This window comes from Callospermophilus lateralis, chromosome 19 (genome assembly GCF_048772815.1).
Source record: "Callospermophilus lateralis isolate mCalLat2 chromosome 19, mCalLat2.hap1, whole genome shotgun sequence".
NCBI lineage: Eukaryota > Metazoa > Chordata > Mammalia > Rodentia > Sciuridae > Callospermophilus > Callospermophilus lateralis.
This window is the reverse complement of record NC_135323.1, coordinates 20,001,913-20,013,419: the sequence shown is the minus strand read 5'-3', so window position 1 is coordinate 20,013,419 and position 11,507 is coordinate 20,001,913. Positions and strand designations below refer to the sequence as shown.

General features: G+C 58.2%; 1 protein-coding gene across 1 annotated transcript in view; it reads right to left on the bottom strand.

The window, feature by feature from the left end:
* Positions 1-3,990: 3,990 nt before the first annotated feature.
* Sbk1 (SH3 domain binding kinase 1) overlaps positions 3,991-11,507 on the bottom strand; it is a 50,795-nt gene continuing 43,278 nt past the window's right edge. Inside the window, exons 2-4 of the mRNA XM_076840213.2 lie at positions 9,688-9,920; positions 8,274-8,476; positions 3,991-7,528 (exon numbers count right to left, since the gene is read on the bottom strand). Of these exons, the coding sequence (XP_076696328.1) occupies positions 6,683-7,528; positions 8,274-8,476; positions 9,688-9,913 (1,275 nt within the window). The 5' untranslated portion in view covers positions 9,914-9,920 and the 3' untranslated portion in view covers positions 3,991-6,682. The remainder of the gene's footprint in view (positions 7,529-8,273; positions 8,477-9,687; positions 9,921-11,507) is intronic.

Here is an 11,507-nt window from a genome sequence, read left to right as displayed (position 1 = left end):
TCTCTCTCTCTCTCTCTCTCTCTCTCTCTTTTCTCCTCTGTTGCACTGCTGCAATGAAATGTAACTTCACAGGCCTCACCCCAGAGGACTCTGGGGGAGGTGCCCAGATACCTGTTCCAACAAGCCAGGGCCTTCTTCCTGCCCAGGCTTCAGAAACACGGGCGTAACAGCCCCTCATCTTTTCTTGCCTCTGCGACATTTACTTAGAAAGAGACCAGCCTCGCTGTCTGGAGCACACCCCGTGTTCTGCACTGGCCAGCCTCATGTTCCTTGGTCCTCAGCTACTTGGTGGGTGACACTAATAAGCAGCCAGGTTAATGACTGCTGTGACAGCTTTTGGCTGGGCCAGCAGAGCTCTAAGACCCTTTGGGTCCTTGGGGCCTCAGGCCTCCAGGGAGCTCTGTGGGCTGGATCCCATTGCTGTCCCAGCAAAGTCACCTCAGTCTCTCCGTGTCAGCACGGACAAGGAATTTAGGGAACTACAGCAAGACCTGGGCTCACAGGGGACGCAGATGGAGGACAGAGGAAGCCGAGCATCTTCTGAGACCGGGGTGACACAAGGTACCTGGGAACCCCAGAGGGGGGCATGGCTGCAGGATGTCAGTCTGCAGGTGGCAAAGAGGCCGTGTCCGATTCCTTCCCGGGCAGCAGAATCCAGGGACAGACTTGTGACCCCGTCACATTCCGAGAGCCTAGACCTCCTCTCAGTTTTCTGGTGTCCCTTATTACCCAGAGGTTTCAGGTCCTTCTTTTTTTCTTTTCTTTTTTACGGGGGGGAGGGGTACTGAGGCTTGAACTCAGGGGCACTGGACCACTGAGCCCCATCCCCAGCTCTATTTTGTATTTTATTTAGAGACAGGGTCTCACTGGGTTGCTTAGTGCCTTGCTTTTGCTGACACTGGCTTTGAACTTACGATCCTCCTGCCTCAGCCTCCTAAGCTGCTGGGATTTACAGGCGAGTACCACAGCGCCCAGCTCATGTGATTCATTTTTCATGCATTTAAAATGCTAAATAGACAAAATTAGTGGATATCCACTACATCTTTATTATTATTATAATTAGATGCTGGGAATTGAACTCGGGGTCTTGAAAGTGGTAAGCAAGTGCTGCACCACCAAGTCACACACCTAGCCACATCTTATAGTATTCGTGGCATCTCATGGTCCATACCATAATTGTAATGAACTATAATCCCAAATCCACCACTTCCAGAAGTGCCCCCGCCACCTTTTCCTTTAGGTTCAGAACAAAATGTCTGGAGTCTGTCCTTACTACATACCAAGGAAAATCAAGTCCTTCATGATCTCTGAGGATCCCCGAGGTGGGGTCCCCCTCTCCTGGCTCAGGCAGTGCCTGTCACTAATGTGCTTGGCCTCGGGAGTCACTCTATCTTTTTGCCCTTTTTTGGCTCCAAGTGGAAACCCCCGGATTCCTGATTGCTCCAAAGCTCCGCTAACTCAAGGTTGGGTGACGAACAATCTCCTTCCCTCGACTGCCAGTAAATACCTCTAAATTACTTTTCTTCCGCCCACATTTCCATCCTAAACCAGGCACTAGATGGTATATAGTCTTGGCATTTCTGAGAGAGGGAGGTGCCGTTCGGGGACTCCCCCTCACTGATGTAAATCTAAGTTGAGGAGGCATCTATTGTGCGAGCAAAAGGCAGAATGGGACCTTCCAGGTTGCTTCTTTCAATATCCCTTGTCTTGGATTCCTTGTGGGGAAAATTTGCATAGAGCTCAAGGAGCATTTTGGGAAAAAAGGAATCCAGACCACAATTCTTTTTCCTTCTGAAGTTCAATGTTACTGGAAGTTTTGATGGACTGACTTAGTCCAGACTGGAGACCACAGACAGAAAAGGACACTGAACTCCTGCAAGAGGGAACTGGCCATGATCTAGAGGAGGGGACCCAGCCTAAATGAAAGGGCCCAGGAGCCCACTGGAAATCAGTCTGGTGCTCTTTGCAGTGTGTGGATAGAGCTGGGAACTCCTCCCGTCAAGCCATTAACATGGGGTGGGGTAGGAGGGTAAAGGTTTTGTTTTTCGTGGTGATGATACCAGAGTGGCAGAGACAAGCTGTTCAACAGGAAACCCAGGCCCTCTAGTGGTTAATTCTCATGTTTTTGGACACATTGGGTGTCCCAAAGAGGTGATGATTTGTACACCAAGCTGGGGAACCTGCTATACTGTTTGCATTTGTAGATTTCCTCTCCACCCTCCAATCTGTTGTAAAGGGACAATTGTCCGCAGGTGCCTGTCCTTACTACTGCAGGACAGTGGCAGACATTTTGGAATGAAGGAGTTTTTCTTTAACATCCAATTCTTGGGTAGCAGTCCTCTAGCTTCTGATCTGGTCTGAGTGGTATTTTTTTTTTTCCTTTTTCTTCTCTTTTTCTTTTTCTCTCTCCTCCCCCATTCCACAGATCATTATGTAACTGATTTAATGTCTGTTTTCTTCTTTAAAAGGAAACTTCATTTTATTTTTTGAAATAATATACAGAGGTTTGAACCCAGGGGCACTTCATCAGTGAGCCACATCCCCAGCCCTTTTATTTTAGATATTTTATTAGAGACAGGGTCTTGCTGAGTTGCTTAGGGTCTTGCTAAGCTGCTGAGGCTGGCTGTGAACTCACCATCCTCTTGCCTCAGCCTCCCGAGCTGCTGGGATGACAGGCGTGGATTGCCTCTCTGTCTGTGGCTCTCTGAAAACAGTGTTGGGTATTCGTTCATTGATTTGATTACTTGTGGCAAAGTGCCCATCATGCGCCAGGCCCTGTACCAGGCATGGATGGGGCGGTGGGGAGTAGCCGTTGGCCAAATCCTGTCTCTGCTCTTATGTAGCTTGCGTCCTAGCGAGGAGATAGGGATGACAATATGTGGCTTGGCGGTGGTGTGGGCTGCACGGTGTGTGATGAAGTTAATAAGGACCCGCAGCCCTAGATCTTTTGACCTTTGGGCAGGGACCTGAAGGGAGGGAGGGTGGGAGAGTCCAAGGTGAAGGTCAAGGCCCTCAGGTGAGGCCACGCTGGGCTGTCCTGGGAATAGCGAAAGGCCAACATGGAGGCAGGTGGTACTGGGAAAGGAGCCCAGATGAGGCTGGAAGGCAGCAGGGCCTGACCTGCTACCCTGTGGGATCCTGGGGATCCCTGAGAAGACCTGGGCTTTGATGTGGAGAGCTAGCGGAGGGTTCTGACCGAGTGATGGGTCTTTTAATAAGTAAGAACCACTCTGGCTGCTGTCCCGTGAAGAGCTTGTGGGGGACTCCAGAGAGGGAACTGTGAGCCAAAGAGGACACTGCAACAGGCTCTGGTGGTGGGGCTGCATCCAGAGCTGTTCCGTTGGCTCCCTTGAGTGGACGTTGACTCACGTAACTCCCCGTAGCCACCCACTTCCCCGGCTTCAGAACCTCCTTAGGCCTTTGGCCACGTCTGCTGCCCATTGAGCTTCCCACACCCCGTGTGACCCAAGGCCCAGAGAACTAATCCTCGGGCCCTGTCTTTAGCCAGTATTCCTGACGTTTCCAAACCGGATGAGCTTCAGGGCCTGGCCTTGTGTTTGGGTAACGTCCATCTCCATCTTTAGATGGCTGCTTTCCAAGCCCGGGGGCACTGCTCACTGCTCTGTCTGGAGCCAGTTTACCAAAGGTGCTCAATAAATGATTGCTGAGTGGTGGCCAGATGAACTGGCCGGCTCTGTTCTTCAGGACTTGGGCCTGTTTCCTGCCCCGTCTGAAGGTTCCAGGTTGAAGCTGGACACCAGGCTAGGGACGATTCCCTGCCCCTCCCCAGAGTCAGGTCCTCAGTGACCCCAACCTTGAGCCCTGGCCTGGGGTAGCAGCCCCCAGTCTGGAAATGCCACCTCGGAGCTCTGGTCCACTTCCAGAGAGGCCCTATGTGTCCCTTGCCACCCTGCAGTCGAGACAACACAGCCACCCAGGGCTAATTTTTCTAAACTTTTGTTTATTTTATAGCAATTGTCATGATAAGAGAAGTAGATAACACATTTAAAAACTTTCTCAGGGCCAAAGGGTGCCAGAGTATTTACAAACACATATGGGGGGTCGCGGGGGCAAGACATGAGTCTGGGGCTCTGGGGCTGGGGTTCCACCAGGACCCTGCCCCAGGTCCCAAGCCAGGCTTGAATGCTACCAGCCTGGGGGCTCTGTTCAGTGGACCTGGTGGGGGACCCTCCAGCTGGCCCGTGGCCCCACCTCCCATCCATGGGGCTCCCCACACCCCACAGGCCAGCTCAGAGGGGCCTCTGGGAAGCACCGAAGGACGGGGGCAGTGTGGGAGACACAGGGGCTTGGACAGAGCCCCGGGACGCCCTGGCCTGCCCCGGGGTGGGTCAGAGACCCCCACAGGTGCGCGCACACACACGTACACATTGTACCTTCACAGAGGAACTGCAAGGGGGAGGGTTTTTTTGTGATTTTTTTTTTTTTGTCTTCTAAGTCTCCATGTCTACGGTGTTATTAATTTTTTGCTATTTTTCTGTTTCTTCAACAATGACATAAACTGAGGTAAACATCTGTGACCAACACCTCTCCTAAGGGGCAAAGGGTCCCAACCCGACCAACAGAGACAGTAGCAGCAGCAGCAGCGGCGGCGGCGGCAACAGGAACAGAGTCCTGGCCCAGTTCCAGTCCTGTTCAGGGTCAGGCTGGTTGCTGCCGCTGAAAACAGAGGGGACTGGGCTACACAGCTAGGGTCCCCTCCAGCTCTAACATCCTAGGTACTAGTACGACAAGGGAGGACACTCCCAACAGGATCTCAACAGAGAGGGAGAGGGTGTCTGGCGGGGACGAGGACTGGAGTCTCGCTTCCTTGTTATTGCAGGAGATCAGGCTGTCGAGAGGCCTAAGGCAAAAGGAGAAGTGGCTGCTGGACAGAGGGCCTGGACGGCCCAGGTGGCCGGGCAGTGACAGGGCCTTCTCTGAGATGTGGCCTCGGCGGGAGGGGGTTTGCTACTTACCTGGCGTAGGTGGGCCCCATGCCCTCTGGGAGAGGGGTCTCGAGGATCGGGCGCATTGGGGAGGTGGCCAGGCCCTGGACGACACACGCTGATTGTAAACTGGGCAGGGCAGGGGACCGATAGCCCTTTTGCGTGGTGGGACTGAGGGGTGGGTGGACATGTGGGGGGCTCCAGGCCAGAGGGTGGTTGGTGTCCCTTGTTGCAGGCCTGGCCTATCAAGGAGTCCCCACAAATGCTCCAGAACCCCAGAAGGAACCCTGGTAGAGGCAGCCGGGGCTGGTGGGCAGGGCACTGCCAGGCAGCAGGAGCAGCCTCATCCATGTTGAGGTTATTGCGGGCCCAGCCTCCACAGAGGGCGGGTCGCCGGGAGCTGGCTGAGGCTGGCTCCTTTCCTCTTGGTTTGGTGCCCAGGGGCCAGGACCAGCCTGCAGGTGCCTCCTTGCTGGATTCCCTGAGGGGTGTGGTCAAAATGCAGGCCTGGCCGCCCTCTTGACAGCTGCCTGGTGAGGAGGCCCGGGCAGGGTTGCGGAGGCGTCTGGCAGCACAGTCACCGGGAAGCACAGGGCATCCCACACATGTGCTCTACACACCCGCACACACCAGTCACTTACCCTCGCGGGCTTCCACGCCCTCCCGCATGCCCACAGATGCCCTCCTACCCCTGCCTTCTCCAGGGACTACGGAGGTGGGGGTGGGGTCAGCCTGTCCGGGCAACATCAAAATGAAATGTCTGACTCCAGCAGCAGCCCAGGAGAGATGACTGTTCCAAACTAACTGGCTGCCCCTGGGGTCCCCGCTGAGTGTCCGGGTGGAGCCCCAGGACTGGGAGGATCTGGGAGAGGGTTCTGGGGCAGGCGGCAGGTGCCCCCGCAGAGGGAGCTGGACCTGCCCTGGGCTCCCCTGCCCTAGTGGATGCGGTGGCCCCTGAGACCCCTGCCCTGGAGCCCTTCTGACCCCCAGAGGTGTAAAGACAGTAGTTTGGGGGATAGGGAGAGGGGAAGGACTACCAGAGCACCACCTCAGTGGCTGTGTGGCCAGGGCAATGTCTCCCCTCCCGGGCTCAGGGTTCTTATCAGCAGAATGAGGGGGGTAGGAACACCACTAGATTCTTGGGGCCTGTGCCCGCACATATGTGACATCCAGACTTGTGCTACATTTTCCAGGGGCTTGGCCTCTCCCTCCAACCTCCCAGGAAAGGGGCAGGATATGCCTGCCCTCTGCTGGATGCCTTCCTCCTTACCGCCAGGACTCGAGCCCCATCTCAGCCCTAAGCTTCAGTCCCTTTCTGTGCCCAGGGTGCAATGGGGACAGAGTGGAGTGGCCAGAAGGGCGGGGACTGTGGGATAATCTACCAGGGTGTGCAAAGGGCCAGGAGCAACTTGCAGGGTTCCCAGGGCTCAGGGAGGTGTGGGGGAGTCTGGCCCGCAAGCTCCCTGGCTCTGGTGTCGGGGCCTCTGAATCCTCGAGTCTGCGGGGTTTGGCTCCCTGGGCCGAGGCCCACCGGCAGGACCGCGGCGCGGTCTCCTGGTGGCTCTATCACCCGCCCGCCGGACTGGCCGGGTGCCTGGGCCGCCTACTCTACTGCTACTCCCTCCCGCCGCCGCAGCGGCTGCTCCATATCCCGCCGCCTGGCAGAACCGGCTCAGCGCGGACCGAGGGCTGCTCCCCAGCCGCCCGGCTGCGTGCTCGGCGCCGGCGGGGCCGGCTCAGACGCAGATCTCGATGGCCGTGGCCAGCACCACCTGCCCTTTGCTCTTGTCCGGGCGGCCATCGGTCCTGCCGGGGGGCCCCGGGGGCGCCAGGCCAGCCTCAGGCACCGGAACGGGCACGGGCACGGGCATGGGCACCGGCACCGGCACCGGCCCGACAGCGGGGGGCGCGGGCCGCGAGCCGCTGCCGCTCTCGGTCAGCACCGTGCGCTTGAGCGGCCCGGGCGCCTCGAGGCGCAGCGGCCCCGCGTTGGGCAGGCGGTCCCCGGGGCCCGGCGGCTTGCGCGCGCGGTGCGAGGGCCGCCGCCGCAGCTCGGACGTGAGCTCGTGCTTGAGGAAGCGGAAGACCTCCTTGGCCGGCCCGCGGCGCTCGGGCTCCAGGGCCAGCAGGCGCTGGAACATGCGCAGCGCCGGCTCCGTGAAGCGGCGCCACTGCGACGGCAGCCCGGGCAGGCGGCCGCGCTGCCAGCGCACGAACTCCTCGAAGAAGGCGTCGGCGCCCGACGCCGCCTCCCACGGGAAGTTGCCGGTGAGCACGCAGAAGATGAGCACGCCGAAGGCCCACACGTCCACGCCCGTGTCCACCGCGAAGCCGTCGGCGCGGCCCGCCTGGCACACCTCGGGCGCCGTGTAGGGGATCGTGCCGCTCACGCGTTTCACACGGCAGCCCACGCGGCGCGTCATCCCGAAGTCGGCCAGCTTCACGCGGCGACACTCACGATCGAACAGCAGCACGTTCTCAGGCTTGATGTCGCGGTGCACCAGCTGCCGCCCGTGCATGAAGTCCAGCGCCAGGCCCAGCTGCTGCACGCAGCGCTTCACGGTGTCCTCCGGGAGCCCAACCTGCCGGCCAGGCAGGAGAGCCAAGCTAAGTGGTGACCAGGCACGCCTGTCCCCACCCCACCTCCTCCTCCTCCTCCCTCTGGCCCTGCCCTGGGGCTGCGGTCCTCTCTTGCCTCTAACTGGACATTGCCCCTCCCTGTGACTGCCCCAGGTCCTGGTGCCAGCCACCCCCCCCCCCATCCTAGCAGGCACTTTTCCATCCCATCTCTGGAGGGGCCGTTGTCATCCCCCACCCTACCCAATAACGGTGGCAATCCCAGACTGAGCCCCAGGTGCAGACCAGGTGCTGCCATAGCCCCTTTCAGATGGGTCTTATGTCCACTTCCCCTAAAGGACACTGAGGCTCCGGGGAGGCTCCAGGAAGCCTCCTCCGCCAGCACTTGGCACAGCAGAGTCTATCCTGGGGCCTTCCCCACTCTCTCTGCCCCAGGGTCACCTCCTTTCCAGGTGGACTGGACACCTCCCACTTTGAGCAGCTCCTGAGCAAGGTGCCGCTGGACTTGAGCCCATAGCCCGCCCGGCTGTCTCCTCCCGGGTGCTCGTCTCTGTCGTCATCTGGCCTACCAGGGGCAGGTTTCACTAGGACAGGGGCAGGACCTTTTTCTCTGGCAGCTCTCCAAATAGGGACGGACATACAGTAGGCACTCAATAAATGCTTGTTGATTCAACCATCTGACTCCTAGTCTCACACTCTGGAGACCCTGAAGACGAACATTTCCCCTCTCTGTGCCACCACCCCAGGTACCTGGGGAGGGATGATGTCAAACAGGTCCCCAGCAGGCGCGTACTCCTGGGCGAACACGTAGCAGTCCTCGGTCTCGAAGACCACGTCGAAGGCCTTGATGATGAAGGGGCTGGACGAGAGGCTGTTGGTGATGCTCACCTCCCGCAGGAAGTTCTTTAGCTTCGTTTTGCTCTTGTTCACAAACTTCAGTGCCATTTTTGTGCCTGGTGGGGGCCATGGTGACAATGGTGAGGCCTCTCCCTGTACCTTGCACCTGCCACATTCCCATACCTGTCTGCACAGCCTGTCCAGCAACAAGGCCCACCAGGGCTCTAGCAGGCATGACGGTCCCTGTCCTGTAGATGGGAAACAGGCCCAGAGAGGGGAATGGACTTGCCTGAGGCCACACAGCAGGCCTTGCTCAGGTGCGTCTGCTGCCCTGTCTGCAGCCCTCCTCAGGAGGCGCCCAGGAGGCTGCTCTCCTGTTTTGCGGCCATGCTACATACTTATTGGTGGCATCTCTTTTCCCAGCCAGAGCATGACCTTGAGCACAGGAAACTGTCTTGTCAGCTGCTGCGTCTCTGAGTCCAGCACAGAGTAGTTGCTCAGCAAAGATTTGTTAAATGGGTGAACAAAGAAGATACGACACTGAAAGACAAAGGCCCCTGACACTGTGCCTGGACAGACACGTGTGCCCTCCCGGGTGCACACACGTGTGTCCACAGAGCACTTACCTGTGACAGGACCAACTCCAGCATCTCACATTCACGACTCATGCTTCATACTGACCCTAGGAGGGGAGCGCTAGCCCTGTTTTCTACACGAGGGAATGGAGGCACAGGAAGGTGGCCACTTGTCACATAGCAAGCAAGCAGTGATCAGGGACCCATGTCCAGTACTACTCCTGCTGCCCTCAGTGGGCACAGAGACCCGGCCCTGGCTGTGTTCTCTGAGTGGGCACTGCTGTGAGGTGGGGGCTAAGCGAGATGGCTCTGGAACTAGCAACTGGGTGCCATCCAGGTTTGAGACCTCTAGCTGCACGACCTTGGCTAGGTGTGGGTCTCATTGTCCCCCTGGAGAAATGGCGATGGTCACACTGACCTCACCTTCTGACCATGGTACCCTACTCCCAAGGACCCCTCACTCTGCCACCTCCCTAGGGCTAGCCATCGCCACATCACCAACTCCCCAAGCACAACTGTACCCCCGTCCTCTCCCCCAAACTCCTGAGGTCCCTGGGTGCATCCCCTTGGCTGTGCCAAATGGCCCCAAATGGCCTGCCCTCCAGCCTGGAACTCTGCCCCGAGTCCTCCTTGTCCCATCTGCTCGGTCTCCTCTCTGGGCCACTTCAGTTCCTGTCCCCTCCACCAGGACCACGGTCTCTGCCTCCTAGCTCCCCACCAATCTTAATAACGGCCACCCTGTGGACACTCACCTGTGCCCTTGTAGGCCACCAGGTCGACCTTCCCATAGGTGCCTTTGCCCAGCTCCCGGACAAGTTCGTAGTGCTTGGTGACATCGCTGGCAGCCAGTGTGCGGAGGGTCAGTGCCTGCATGTCTTCGGTCAGCAGGGGCACACCTGTGCCCGGGCCTGGGGTGGTCCCTGGCCCACAGCAGGGCAGGGAGTGCGGTGGGTCGGGCTCTGGGCAGCCCACGCTCATCTTCTCCCTGTTGTGTGGGGGGGTTCAGTGTGAAGAGTGACATCAGACCAGGTCCCCCTTCTCCACCTACCTGCCGCCTCCCCTGCACCCAGGAAACACTCCTGGGCCCCATGCTAGGCCCAAGATGACCACAAGGGGGCGACAAGCATCTCTGTCACATCACTTTCCAGAAGCTTCCTGGTCAGGCTGGAGCCAATCCCTATGGCTCCTTAGCACTTGTGCACCCCTGGCCCATTGGTCTGCTGCTGTCATCCACCCAGTGCCAGGCAAGACACACATTTATGTCACACCGACACGGCCATGTCAACCTCAGGTGCATGGGCTCATTCATAAATTTGCCTTGTGCTTTGCTTTCTCGGGAGATGGGATCAAACCAGGACTGTGTGCAAGCTCAGCTCTGAGCCACATCCCGGCCCAGCCCCGAATACGAAGCAAGTGCTGTCAGGCGGGCATCGAAACCCTGGGACACAGCACCCACCCGACACACAAATCCCTGCTCTTTGGTGCTTATGTCCCAGGGAGAAGGGACAATAAACAGAGAAAACACAAATTATATATGATGATCAAAGGGGACATGGGCTGGGGGAGGACAAGGCTGGGATGGATGAAGGGCAGGCCTGAGGGGGGACTGCGGCATCCAGTACCTCCACCACGTGGCCTGGCCTCGGCTCTGGCAGGACAGTGCAGACACGGCCACACACAGCACTGCCTAGACCTCCCCCAACAGATGACAACACAACCCTGCTCGGGCACAACACAGCTGTGGTCCCAGGGCTGCACACTACCCCGTCCCTGGATGCTGGGACAAAGACCCCGTCCTTCCTTCCAGTCACCGCCTGAGACTCCTTTGTTGTCCACACAAGCTGGGGCAGTCCTCCTGGATCCACCCCTCACGGCCACTGCGTTTGTCCCCAAGTAGACCAGTGTCCTTGAATCTAACTGTGCGTACTGGGGGGGGGGGAGCAGGGTGTCACAGGGAGTGAGTCCAGGGCTGGGGACGGGAGACCTGACTGAAAGGTTCCAAGTGGGTGACAACAAACTCAAGAGGGTGACAGGGAGCTCATGCCCGATCCTGGCCTTTATTTTTCCCGGTTATTTCCTTCACTTAGTATCTCTGCAGCCTGTTGAGGCGTGTCGGAGGCACATCACTACACATATCCAAAACCCAGGATCTGATGAGTCGTGACAGATCCATATTCATGAAACCACCATATGTCCCTCACCCCAAGAGTTTGCTTTTGCCCCTTTATAAGCTCCTGTCCCGCCCCATCCTTGTCTTCTAGGTGTCCACCCTGGGACCTTCATTTCTTGCGTGCGAAGTAGGGAGGCCTGGGCCTTGGGCCTTTTCCCGGCGCATGCGTGAAGGTGTGCACGCATGCGCGCATCAGCCGTGGGGGCCAGTACCCGCCCTCTATCAGCTGCCCTCCTGGCGCACCTCCCTCTGCCCTGGCCTCGTTCCCTGTTACTTCTAATCCCAGAGGCCTCACCCAGCACTCCCAGCCCCGCAGTCCTCTGCTCCCTGAAGGACAAGCACCATCGCTCCATCTGAGAGAAAGCCCAGATTTGGAGTCAGACAGCCTGGGTTTGAATCCTA